This window comes from Siphateles boraxobius, unplaced genomic scaffold (genome assembly GCF_051911475.1).
Source record: "Siphateles boraxobius isolate OS27281-9 unplaced genomic scaffold, OSU_SipBor_1 5, whole genome shotgun sequence".
NCBI lineage: Eukaryota > Metazoa > Chordata > Actinopteri > Cypriniformes > Leuciscidae > Siphateles > Siphateles boraxobius.
The window spans coordinates 2,084,238-2,096,605 of record NW_027509141.1 but is presented as its reverse complement, the minus strand read 5'-3'; the positions used below and the strand labels follow the sequence as shown (position 1 = coordinate 2,096,605).

The following is a 12,368-nucleotide window of genomic DNA, read 5'->3' as shown; positions in this document are numbered from 1 at the left end:
CCCCTTGGTGTGACTTCCCACTCCAGCCGGAGTGTGGCGTCCTCTTGGGCTCTAGCGCATGGCGCCTCGCTAACATACATCTGCAGAGCTGCAGGCTGGGTGATACCAAACACATTCGCCAGATTCTACAATCTCCGAGTGGAGCCAGTGTCCTCTCATGTACTCGCTTCAATCAGCTAGTACTGGACACGCTCAGGTGTCTTTGCTTGCTCGCCATTCCACTCCACGGACTGGATATGTGCGATATTTTCCTCAGGTGAGTTTCCCCGAAAGCCGTGGGTTCCTCCAGCACTCCTGACGTCGGCACCAGTGTCTATTGCCTGTGCGTCGGCTAGGTGCCTCCCGTGTGCATGGTCCCTCCTCTGAGCGACCCCCACATGTGTATTTCCACTGTAAGCTTCTCTGAGCGTGTGTCTTTCCCTTGGCAAGCCACCTTGCCACCCCTGGGGTTGAAATATTCCACCTGCGGCTGGACACCCCGGTGTTCTCCATATGCATCCCTCCGGTTCATATGTGTTTTCTCTAAGTCCCACCCCCCCACCCCCCCGGAATGGCAGTAATTGCATATTCCTCTAAACTCATGGGATATGCTCCACAGTGTACCTTGGTATTCCAGTGCAAAATTGGAGTTCTTTGTCCGTGCCAGTCTCACAACAGGGATCTCAGATTTACGCAGGGCACTGGAAGACAGCCGAGAAGGTGGCGTGATTAGACTGGTAACCCCATTCGTCGTCATCTGATGTAACTCGGAGTGACAACGAAAGGGAACGTCTCGGTTACGTATGTAACCCCCGTTCCCTGAGTAGGGAACGGAGACGTTACGTCTGCCTGCCACTTTCCGTTGTACCGCGGGATCGGCTGAGCTCACTCTTGGCTCCTCAGCGAAGAAACATATCTGCATGTTGCCAGCGTCCTCCTTTTATACCCACAAGGCAGGGCGCTGTTACGCTATGCAAATTCCGCAGACCCATGGCATTTGTTTGCCATTGGCTCGTTTTGTAATACTCGAAGTTGATAGGCTTTCTAAGAGAAACCCCATTCGTCGTCATCCGAAGTAACCGAGACGTTTCTCAAAACTGAAAATTTGTTCTTGAATTTAAATGCTTAAAAATATTTTGAAATCCCAGGTAAAAGAGCTGCCTACCTTCAAGGATGTAGATTTCAGAAACAACGTGCAGCGAGTCTACATCAGTGAAGAGGAGAAAGAAAAGCTATTGGATAAACTAAACAGGGATGTAGAGGTGAGACGATTTAATGGCAAAATTGACAGAATATTACATTAGAGTCAAATGTAATTTGATTGGTTGATTTTACCCACTGCGAAACTGAGAAGTTTTCTTGGACCCAAACAACTTGGTTTTCGTAACTGACATACTGAAACTAAGGCCCTGTTTACACCTGGTATAAAGATGCGTTTTGGTCGATAGGATCACAAGTGGACGGCACTAAAAAAAGGTGTAAACGGGGTGTAAAACATTTTGAGCTTGTCTACTTTTGACCACTTTCAAAGTGGAAAACGCATTCGACCGGATTGCTTTTATAGTGTAAACGCTCATGTGGCCGAATGTGTTCGAACAGCCGCAAAAAACCATCTTCTCTTCACTGACCTAATGTGCAGTGGTGGAAAAAGTACAAAAAAGTACTTAAGTAAAAGTATCTCTCAGTATAGGGTATCCCTGTGACGTCACCGTTGGCCGGAGTGACTGCGGTCACACACACTGAGTGGCAGTGTTGGTTACCAGCGTGAATGCTTCGAAAAACACACAAAACACATCTAAAACGGGAAAGAGCTTTGCGATTGACTGTACAACTAGATTTGACAAGAAATCGGAGGTATATTTTTACAGACTTCCGAAAGCTACAGAACAGAGAAGCAAATGGATTGCTGCAATTCATAGAAACATCTGGTTTCCAGGCAGAGAAAGGTGGATTTGCAGTTATCATTTTGTGTCAATATGCTGAATTTAGGGGTAAAATCATACCCTATATATTGTATTGACAACTCATCAATTTAATATTTATCGTATATTCTGCATAATTGGATGTTTACAATAACTATACAAGTTTATGTATATGTTACGATATGTTGATATATAACATTGATATAAGTGATCACATGGATTTAGACCTATATTGTATTTATATAAAGCACTAACAGACAACTTTGCTTTATGTATTTCCCCGGCATTGAAAGCAGGCTCGAATAAATAAATGTCAGGAAACACGATTCCTGCATGTCAATATCTATGGATCACTGGATCTTCGGTAAGTTTTAAGGAACACTATATCGAGTCCAACCTTTAGTTTAAATTGCTAACAGCTCTGTCTAATCGTCGTTTTCGCAGTTTTCCGCAAAAGTCTGGTTTAAAAAAGGCACCAAGCACAATACACAGTGCGATCAGGTGTTTGTAATTTGACTAATTAATTGCTGCTTAAAATGAACTTGAGACTTTGTTTGTTACACACACCCTGACGAAGGCATGTAAAGCCGCACTGTGTAGGTGTACCTGTCACCAATTTGAATGCTTATGCCATGAATAAATAAAGGCTTTTTAACTTTTTTCAACATAATTTGATTGCCTTGGAGTACTTTTGTTTTTTGAGCACCAAGCACAATGTTCTCTCACCATTCCTGATTTCTAACACACACTCACAGCGTTTCGGCTGGTCTCGTGTCTGTCATAGCGGAAACAAAAGCTGCTGCTCTCCATGTGTTTTTCCGTTGTTTCCGGGCGCCATCATATGAAAGTTGCGTGAGCTTATTTCGTCAATTAGATCGAAAGATCTGAAAAAGCCCATACATTTATTTGTCCATAGACCCTACCCTCGAAGATATCAGGACACAAGTGGTTGAAAGTGGACAAAAGAGACGGTTTAAAACACCAGGTGTAAACGGGAATAGTCTCCCTCGTCTATATGTGACGTTTCTTATTACCAGGTGTAAACAGGAACTAATACTGTTTTTGTGTGCAGTTTCTTGTGCGTTTGAAGATCATGGACTACAGCCTGCTGCTGGGCATTCATGATGTCGGGAGGGCAGAGCAAGAAGAAGAGGTAGAAATGAAAGACTCTTTAAGTGAAGAGGAGGAAGATTCAGAAAATGACCTGTGCCTTACAGCCGTGGGGTCTTTCGGCTCGTCCCCTGAGGGCATCGCAGGGTACATGAGCTCTTATAAACCTCTTGGTCCAGGAGAGTTTGACCCTTATGTTGATGTGTATGCCATCCAGAGCGCAGTTGGTGAGTCACAATTCAGTCAAACTCTACATGAAAACATTGAAATACATAATCTACAATTAATGCAAATGGTATATGTAGTCAATTTCAGTGTATGTGGGTGAAGGAAGAAGAAGACAGGGTCGGCAAACTTGGGACTCGCACTTTATTTAGAACAATAAAAGAACAAAAGAAAGATGCGCTCGTGCGCCTTCACCGTAGCGTACCACTACAGCATTTGAATACGAAAACACTCTGCCCGCTGTACCAGCTCTCGCTGTATGTCTCCAGCTCTCAAGGTTCAGTCAAACGACCACTCTTCCCGTTGCATAAATAACTCAGTCCATTCAGTCAAAAACTCTTTCCAATCCGTTTGTACACTGCGGGTTCTCTCTCTCGCTCTCTCCGTCGTGGCAGCTTATATGCGGTCTCCACGCCAATCACTGCAATCACAGGTGTTCATCATCTGCACTTGACCTACTTACTCACCGCACAGCTCGCTGACTCGTCTCTCGCTACAGACTTCGCAAGACCATACCCCCCTCGCCACATAACCCCACCGCCCGACTCAGGCCGGGGAGCCGTCCGACCCGCTAGCCCCAGGAACTGTCTTACCTCCTTTTTCGTCTTGGGTCTCGGACTGGTCGCAACCGCTGCCGTCTTATCAATTTGGGGACGCACCTGTCCGTGACCCAAGTGGAAGCCCAGATACCTTACTTCCACACGCCCAATCGCACACTTCTTCGGGTTGGCCGTGAGCCCCGCCCTTCCCAGCGTCTTCAGGACAGCACGCAAATGCTGCATATGATGCTGCCAATCATTACTATAGATGATAATATCATCCAAGTAGGCAGCGACATATGCAGCATGCGGCCGGAGAATTTTGTCCATCAGACGCTGAAAAGTCGCAGGAGCCCCGAACAAGCCGAAAGGAAGGGTGACAAATTGGTGTAAACCGAACGGCGTTGTGAAAGCTGATTTTTCTTTGGACATAGGAGACAAGGGGATCTGCCAATAAGCCTTTGTTAAGTCCAGTGTCGAATAAAAACGAGCAGTACCCAGCCGATCAAGCAATTCGTCAACCCTCGGCATTGGATAAGCATCAAACTTAGACACCGCGTTCACCTTTCTATAGTCTACACAGAACCGGACCGAGCCGTCGGTTTTAGGAACCAAAACTATCGGGTTCGCCCAGTCACTGCTGGACTCTTCTATTACCCCCATATCCAGCATAGCCTCTAATTCGTTCTGAACTACCTTTTTCTTGTGTTCAGGTAAACGATATGGGCGGCAGCGCACCACCACACCCGGTTCCGTCTCAATGTGGTGCTGAATGAGGTCCATTCGGCCAGGAAGGGGCGAGAACACATCAGCAAATTCAGCTTGTAAATTTTTAATGTCAGTGAGCTGGGAGGGTGATCTCCACCAAGAGCCAGCGCGAGAGATTGTGGTTTTGTGGTCGCTTTTGGCCCGAGATCCTCCTCTCCGCTCACTACCGTCGCCAGAATCACTGACTCCACTTTTTGAGGAGGTTGAGATGATAAATTTGATGTGCTCCGCCCCTATCTGTTCGAAACACCTCATAATTGAGATCGCTAACCCGCCGTGTGACCTCAAACGGTCCTTGCCACTTGGCGAGTAATTTAGAGCTGGAAGTAGGGAGTAATACAAGTATTTTATCTCCCGGTGCAAATTGACACAGTCTAGCCCCCCTGTTGTACAGCTGACTCTGTCTGCCGTGGGCCTGTAACAAATTCTCCATTGATAGCCGCCCCAAAGTGTGGAGTTTTGTTCTCAGATCCAAGACATACTGAATTTCGTTTTTACTAGCGGAGGTCCATCCTCCCAAGTTTCTCTAAGAACGTCCAACACCCCGCGGGGCTGACGCCCATAGAGAAGCTCGAAGGGGGAAAACCCCGTGGAGGCTTGGGGGACTTCGCGTACAGCAAACAAGAGGGGTTTTAGCCACTTATCCCAAATTTTGGCGTCTTTGTGAACGAACTTCCGAATCATGGTCTTCAAAGTGTGATTAAATCGTTCCACTAGCCCGTCTGTCTGTGGGTGGTAGACGCTAGTGCGAATCGATTTAACGCCCAATAATTCGTAAAGCTCGCGAATAGTTCGTGACATAAACGCCGTTCCCTGATCGGTGAGAATCTCCTTAGGGATTCCCACCCGGGAGATTAACGAGAAGAGCGCGCTTGCAACACTTTTGGCTGAAATTTTACAGAGCGGGACTGCTTCGGGGTACCGCGTTGCGTAATCCACCAGGACTAACGCAAAGCGGTGCCCACGTGCTGACAGTTCTAATGGCCCAATGAGGTCCATACCAATTTGTTCGAAGGGGACCCGCATTAATGGAAGGGGACACAATGGTGCTTTTGGATTGGCCGGTGGATTCACCAACTGACATTCACGACAAGACGCGCACCACCTGTGCACGTTTTCGTGAATGCCCGGCCAAAAGAATCGGGCCATGAGATGGTTTAGTGTCGCCGTTTGACCTAAATGCCCGGCCATTGGATTACAGTGAGCCGCCTGAAAAAGCATTTCCCGGCGGCTCTTAGGAACTAACAACTGTGTTGTATCTTCTTTTGATTGGGTGTCTTGGGTCATCCGATACAACTTATCTTTCAAAATAGCAAAGTAGGGGTAAGAGAGCGGTTGGTCTGGGTGGAGTAACTGGCCGTCAATAGAACGGACCTGATCAAACGCACGTTTTAATGTCTCGTCCTGGGACTGCTCCAGGGGAAAATGTGAGGACTCCAGAGCACTCCGTTCCCCCGCAGAAGAAGCCAGAGGTCCCGGCTCTGCATCTCCCACCTGAACAACCACTGTCTTCCCCTTGCTTTTCTTTTTCCAGGAGGCATCCGCGCACAAAGACCCCAATAATTTACTAAAAGCCGGCCAATTCGTTCCCAGAATTAGCGGATGCCGGAGGTGTGGGTTAACTGCTACCTCTATGCTATGTTTTTGTCCCCTAAATTGAATTACCACAGGCATTATAGGATATCTCACCACCACCCCGTGCACACACCGCACCTTAACCATGCGGCTGTTATCCAATGCCCCAGGTTGAATCAGGCTTTGATGAATGGAGGTTTGGTTGCAGCCTGAATCCACCAAAGCCTGATAAGTACCCCCTTTTATACTCACTGGTATCTGGTACAGGCCAGCTTGATCGGGGGCAGCCTGCGGCGCGTCGGGGACCCGGATCAGTGTCCCCACCTCCATTACCGGAAACCGGTCTATAAAGTGTCCTGGGTCCCCGCAGCGCTAACAGGCCGGCCCAGGCCTCCCCGCCGCCCCAGTGGCGGGAAGCGGGTCAAGGGATTGGCGTGGAGAGCGCGAGGCTGCAGAAACAGGGGCGGAGTGGTCGAGCGACGCCGTCCCCCTGGGTGGGGCCCTGGATGCCGGGACGGGTCCCGCCGGAGGCCCCGTTCTCCACCTCGGTGCGGCCGGGGCATCAGCCCCCCACGAGACCTGGGAAGGGGGACAGGTTTGGGGAGAGAAGGGGACGAGAGAGAAAGAGATGGAGAGAGAGAGACAGATGGGAGGGGCTCGCCGACCCCTGGGCACGCCACCATGTGATCCTCCGCCAGTTGGGTGGCCTGGTCCAGCGACGTCGGGCGGTGGCACTGGACCCACTGCGCGGTTTTCTTGGGCAGGTTCGCGATGAACTGTTCCAGTACCACCTTGTTGATGACATCCTCGTCGTCGCCTCCGTCGGCCATCAGCCATCTGGGGCAGGAGTCCCGGAGCTGCTGCGCCATGACGAAGGACCGGCCCGCTGGAGAATGGCGCGCCTCAGGTATTCTTAGACCAGGAGATTCTGGACTGGCAGTTGGTGGGCGGCTACCTGCGACTCGCCTGACAGTAGGGGGATGAGCCGCAGGGGCCAGTCCGCTCGGGGCCATCCGCGGGCCTCGGCCGAACTCTCAAAGAGGCAGGGGCGGGGCCGAGGCCGTAGCTGGATTGGGGACGGCCCGAATCTCCTGGTCGAGCCAGCTCCGGAACAGCTCACGGTCTTCTTGCTGGCCTTGGAGGAGCAGCTGGAACCGTTGATCCTGCTCCTCCTTTACAGCCAGCAAGCCTTGGTGTTGTTCCCTGTGAAGACCCGCGAGCGTTTGGATGAGGTCCGCAAATGGCATTCCCGGCGGGTTCTGCATGGCGGCGGCGGTATTCTCCTTCCCGGGTTTCGGCACCAGTGTAGTCAATTTCAGTGTATGTGGGTGAAGGAAGAAGAAGACAGGGTCGGCGAACTTGGGACTCGCACTTTATTTAGAACAATAAAAGAACAAAAGAAAGGTGCGCTCGTGCGCCTTCACCGTAGCGTACCACTACAGCATTTGAATACGAAAACACTCTGCCCGCTGTACCAGCTCTCGCTGTATGTCTCCAGCTCTCAAGGTTCAGTCAAACGACCACTCTTCCCGTTGAATAAATAACTCAGTCCATTCAGGCAAAAACTCTTTCCAATCCGTTTGTACACTGCGGGTTTCGGCTGCGGGGCGGGTGCGAGTCCCAGGAGCTTCTCTCTCTCGCTCTCTCCTTCCTGGCAGCTTATATGCGGTCTCCACGCCAATCACTGCAATCAGACACAGGTGTTCATCATCTGCACTTGACCTACTTACTCACCGCACAGCTCACTGACTCGTCTCTCGCTACAGACTTCGCGAGACCACGCCCCCCTTCGCCACAGTATAAAACTCAAATAAATAGTTAGCGTACCTGTACCCAACTATAATCTTGAACCCATTGAGTAATCTTTTCATGAAGGTAATGGCTTTTGCATTTCTCTTAAAATAATTGACCCTTTGCTGAGCCCCGCCCTCCCTAGTTACTGTTGTTACGCCTGACAAGCTTTTGCGCCTGGCACGTCTATTACAGTGCACATGCACCGGTGTCAGAGATTCCCAGTGAGATAATTAGTAATTTTTGCGAACGTGAAATATCTGAGAGAGCAAGACAAAAGGGACTGCAGTATGCATTCGAGGGATATATCCACGACATAATATGCAACCGATTAGAGAATAATTCCATAAAAATTGAAGCTAAAGCCTATAATTTAGTCCCAGCGCAAGCAGCAGCGCCTCATACGCTGACCATTCAAATGGGAAACACACAAATTGAGGAACATGTTCGTGCACAGCAGGGTAAGTGAAATGTGAAAATAATCTAATAATTATAAATCAAACAGTTTATCCATAAATTTTGTGGAATAACACTAACACCGGGAGAGGCGCGATCGGATTCGGTTAAAGTTACTCAGTCAGGGGTAGTAGGCCGTCGATTAACAAAATGCTAAAATATATATAAAGTATGTCAGTGAGCCTCCGTCTTGTCTTTAATCGTTTTATTTTACGTTCAATATATGCATTATGAATAAAAGAATCGTCATTATTTCCAAGCAATAGGTGTTTTTGTTAATCCTGTCGACATTTAGATGTTAATGGGGTCACTGACACCGCTTGATCCACGCACATCATTTCTCCCCGTGGCTTTTAGATTTTCGGGAAGGAAAAAAATTCCACTCCCCCGTCCAAACTTTTAGGATACCGGGTATCAGATTTGCACAATCCATACGTACAACGCTTCTGCATGTTTCCCTCACTCGAAAGCTTGCCAGACCTCCCGCGCCTAGTTACGGTTGCTAAGACATGATTGGCCAGTGGCGGTGTTCGGGCGTGGCTTAGCAAAGGGTCAATTGTCCATTAGCCTACTCATTTTGTGTTACCTCTCTTACCTAATTTGTCTTTCAGATTCAGATTATTAACTAAGGTGCATTCCATTTCAATTTGTTAAATCACTCCAATTATCAGTCTTGTGTTTGTCTGTCCTTGATCTAGGTGCCCCACACAGAGAAGTGTACTTCATGGGTCTTATAGACATTTTGACCCAGTATGATACCAAGAAGAAAGCAGCCCATGCAGCGAAAACAGTCAAGCATGGAGTAAGTGATACTTAATGAATAGAGTGATTTGCTTTTTACACATTTATTGTAAAAAGACTAAACTGAACTGTAAATATTCTAAATCTATCTTTTATTTACACTTTTTTTTGTTCTGTTTTTTCAATTTGAATTTGTTTTATTTTATTTAAAGGCTGGGGCTGAGATCTCTACAGTTCATCCTGAACAATATGCCAAGCGGTTTCGAGAATTCATCGCAAATATCTTTGCCTATTGAGAGCATTTTAAATCCAGAATAAAAAAAGAACATTGATTGAGAGCTAGTTTTAACTATTACCATATCATTAAATTATTTCAAAATCATCAGTAAATTATTAAAATGTTTAGCTTTTACTCTACGCTATATTTTTTTTATTTTTATGAAATTGTGTTTTAGTGCTCTGATTTACAAGATAATGGCTTTTTTGCTTTTAAATGGATCGTTGTTGTGGGTAAAATAAATTTGTGTAAAAAATCAAACAAATTAGTTGTTTTTTTTTACAACAAAAATCACACCTGCATGGTGCGTTAATTGGATGTGCAGACATAACTGTGAAACATTTAAATAATGTAATCAAAGTGTGAAATTGCTTTTCATATAACAGTGAATTGCAGGAACAGTTAAAAAAAAACACTCTGTCATGCACACAAATGAAGATCCACTGTAAGAAGACGACGGTTCTGAGGCCTGTACCAAACTGTAATGGCTAGGAGTAGCTCCTATAATGAGACAAACCAGGTATGCTTGAGCATGCTGTCTTTTTAGGGTTGTATCTTATGACATCATTGTCATTGGTGGTTGTAATGAAGCGCACACGACGAAAGAGATAAGTAACAAAAGTAGTCTTTAATAAATCCACATAAACACTCAGAAGATAGCAGGAGAAAACGTAAACACAACCACATTAACACAGACGATACCAGACAAAGAACTGAACAAAACACAGGGCTTAAATACATGGGGATTGTAATCAAGGATCAAACGGAAAAGGTGAGTAAACGGAAACTAACTGAACTAAGGGTAAATTTACATGACAACAATGTGCTAAAAACAGAAACGTTTTTCTTTGTACAGATGACAACGTTATCAAAACAATCCTCGTTCACATGGATCTGCGAAAACGACTAATAGAGTGCCAAAGTTATGACGTCACTTTGTAGGACAACTCGGAAGTTAGCGGCGCATGGGTTCCCTCGATCGAAACGCTATGCATTTTCCACATAGACTTTTGGAAAATCGCAAAAAATAAGATCTGTGTTCAACAAAGAGTTGTGAACCTTACACGTTTTGTCTATCAAGATAATCTTAACAAGTTAATCCAAAATGTATACATTTTGAAGCCTATATAAAGTTTAAAAAACCACAAGCAGACACAATAAAGTTTAAAAAACCACAAGCAGGTTATAACTGGTGTGTTTTATGTCATAGATCAAAACGTGAAAATATTTAGAGGCTTTGTTAACCACAGACCTTATTTCAGGCGATTTAGCAAAAACCCATTCAAGAAACCTATAGACTTTAGGGCGAGGGAACCGGAAGTGCTAAAATGCTAACTCACTTCCGCGTTTTGGCCTACAAAGTGACGTCATAACTTCGCCACTCTATAACGCTGTATTATGCATGTCAGACAAGTAGTTGGTGATGTCACTTTGTAAAGAAACACTATGTGCCTGCGCACAGACGCATTTTTTTTTACCACAGTAAATTTCATTTTCACAAAGCTAGAAACATTCACTGTAATGACCATTTTAGAATGTTCTCCTCTGATATAAAGTCCCTTTTTACTTCCTTCACACTTCCTTCACACAAAGATGAAAACATGTATCATCCTTGAGTCTTTTCATGATGATAAAATGTTATATTGTGTTGATAGCTGATTTGTGAAATTCTCAGGGCTCTCAAGTTTTATCAAAAGTTTAGAGTGAGATTTAGGGGAGGAGCCACCCAAATATTTGCAGGATCGGTCCCTCGACCCAACCAAATTCGCTTCAATTTTTGCTAGCAGTTCAATTTTGCCTATTGTTCATAATTGACCAGCACAAATGGAAATTATAACAATTGTTAAATCTGATAAAAAGACAAATTCATCCAAATAAAATAAATAGTTATATCTAAAAAATACAAATTTATTGAAAAATAAAAATAAATTTGACCCCAAACAAGCCAACTGAACATCAGTGCTCAATGTACATAACATTGTGTCATAACAACTTATTGCACTGAGCATGTATGTCAACACCCAAACCGGTCACCTTTACAGGGGTCATCGGACGCCCATTTTCCACAAGTTGGTATGATTATTTTGGGTCTTCATGTACAGTTTGTAACATACTTTGGTTAAAATTTCTCTATGGTTGTGTAAAACAACACCCTTTTTACCTCTTCAAAAACAGCTGTTCACAGTGACCCATTTCGGTGCATGTCTCTTTAAATGATAATGAGAAACAACTTTTTGGCTTTTTCAGGATTAAAAAAAAGTGAATGGATTTTTTTTAATTGCATATGGTGATTGTGTCCACACACTGCAAAGACACATTTATTTGCAAATACCATATAAAAGTGTATTTTGCATCCGATGACCCCTTTAAAAGCAGTTGGAGAGTTTTTGAATGCATCAAAAATAATTTAGTACGAATTTGGCTATACTCCTCAACATCAGCTCTCGCTGTCTTTGATCACAGGCAAGAGATATCGTCCAGGAATCGTAAAATCAAAATGCTAAAAAAATAAATGAAGATGTCCGCAAACCGCGTGTTGTCTAGTAACGAACGAGCTTGCCGCGGGAACACATAATTTACCCGGAAACAACTAATTCTAATTTCTGATTGGCTGGTAGCTAGCATTTAACTCTGTATAACTCGAGACAGATGCTATGAACTCGGCAGAGAACTCCTCCGTTTGCCTGCGTCTCGTCCATTAATTGTATAGCGGGACAAGTTCCCTTACTCCTCAGCGTGAGAAATACACGGTGTGGCGTGTGAACGGGTTGAAATGCGTGTGTCTCACGCCCAATGTGTGAGACTTGAGAGCCCTGAATTCTTATAATTCTTCACTTGTGATGATGCCCCTTTATTTCTTACAATTAACATCTGTATCCTTTCATTAAAAAAACAGCTTATAGACTAAACACATAATACACTGCATGACATCACCGTTTTCACTGATTCACGTTTTTGTAGTTTACACAGGGATGATAATGGTGT

At 45.2% G+C, this 12,368-nt stretch overlaps 1 protein-coding gene across 2 annotated transcripts in view; it reads left to right on the top strand.

Moving 5' to 3' along the window:
* Positions 1 to 9,648, top strand: part of pip4k2cb (phosphatidylinositol-5-phosphate 4-kinase, type II, gamma b) — a 44,996-nt gene extending 35,348 nt beyond the window's left edge. For both annotated transcript variants that reach the window (XM_077204429.1, XM_077204428.1), the window contains 4 exons: positions 1,128 to 1,241; positions 2,974 to 3,238; positions 9,064 to 9,167; positions 9,319 to 9,648. In XM_077204429.1, the coding sequence (XP_077060544.1) occupies positions 1,128 to 1,241; positions 2,974 to 3,238; positions 9,064 to 9,167; positions 9,319 to 9,402 (567 nt within the window). In that variant the 3' untranslated portion in view covers positions 9,403 to 9,648. The remainder of the gene's footprint in view (positions 1 to 1,127; positions 1,242 to 2,973; positions 3,239 to 9,063; positions 9,168 to 9,318) is intronic.
* Positions 9,649 to 12,368: the final 2,720 nt, after the last annotated feature.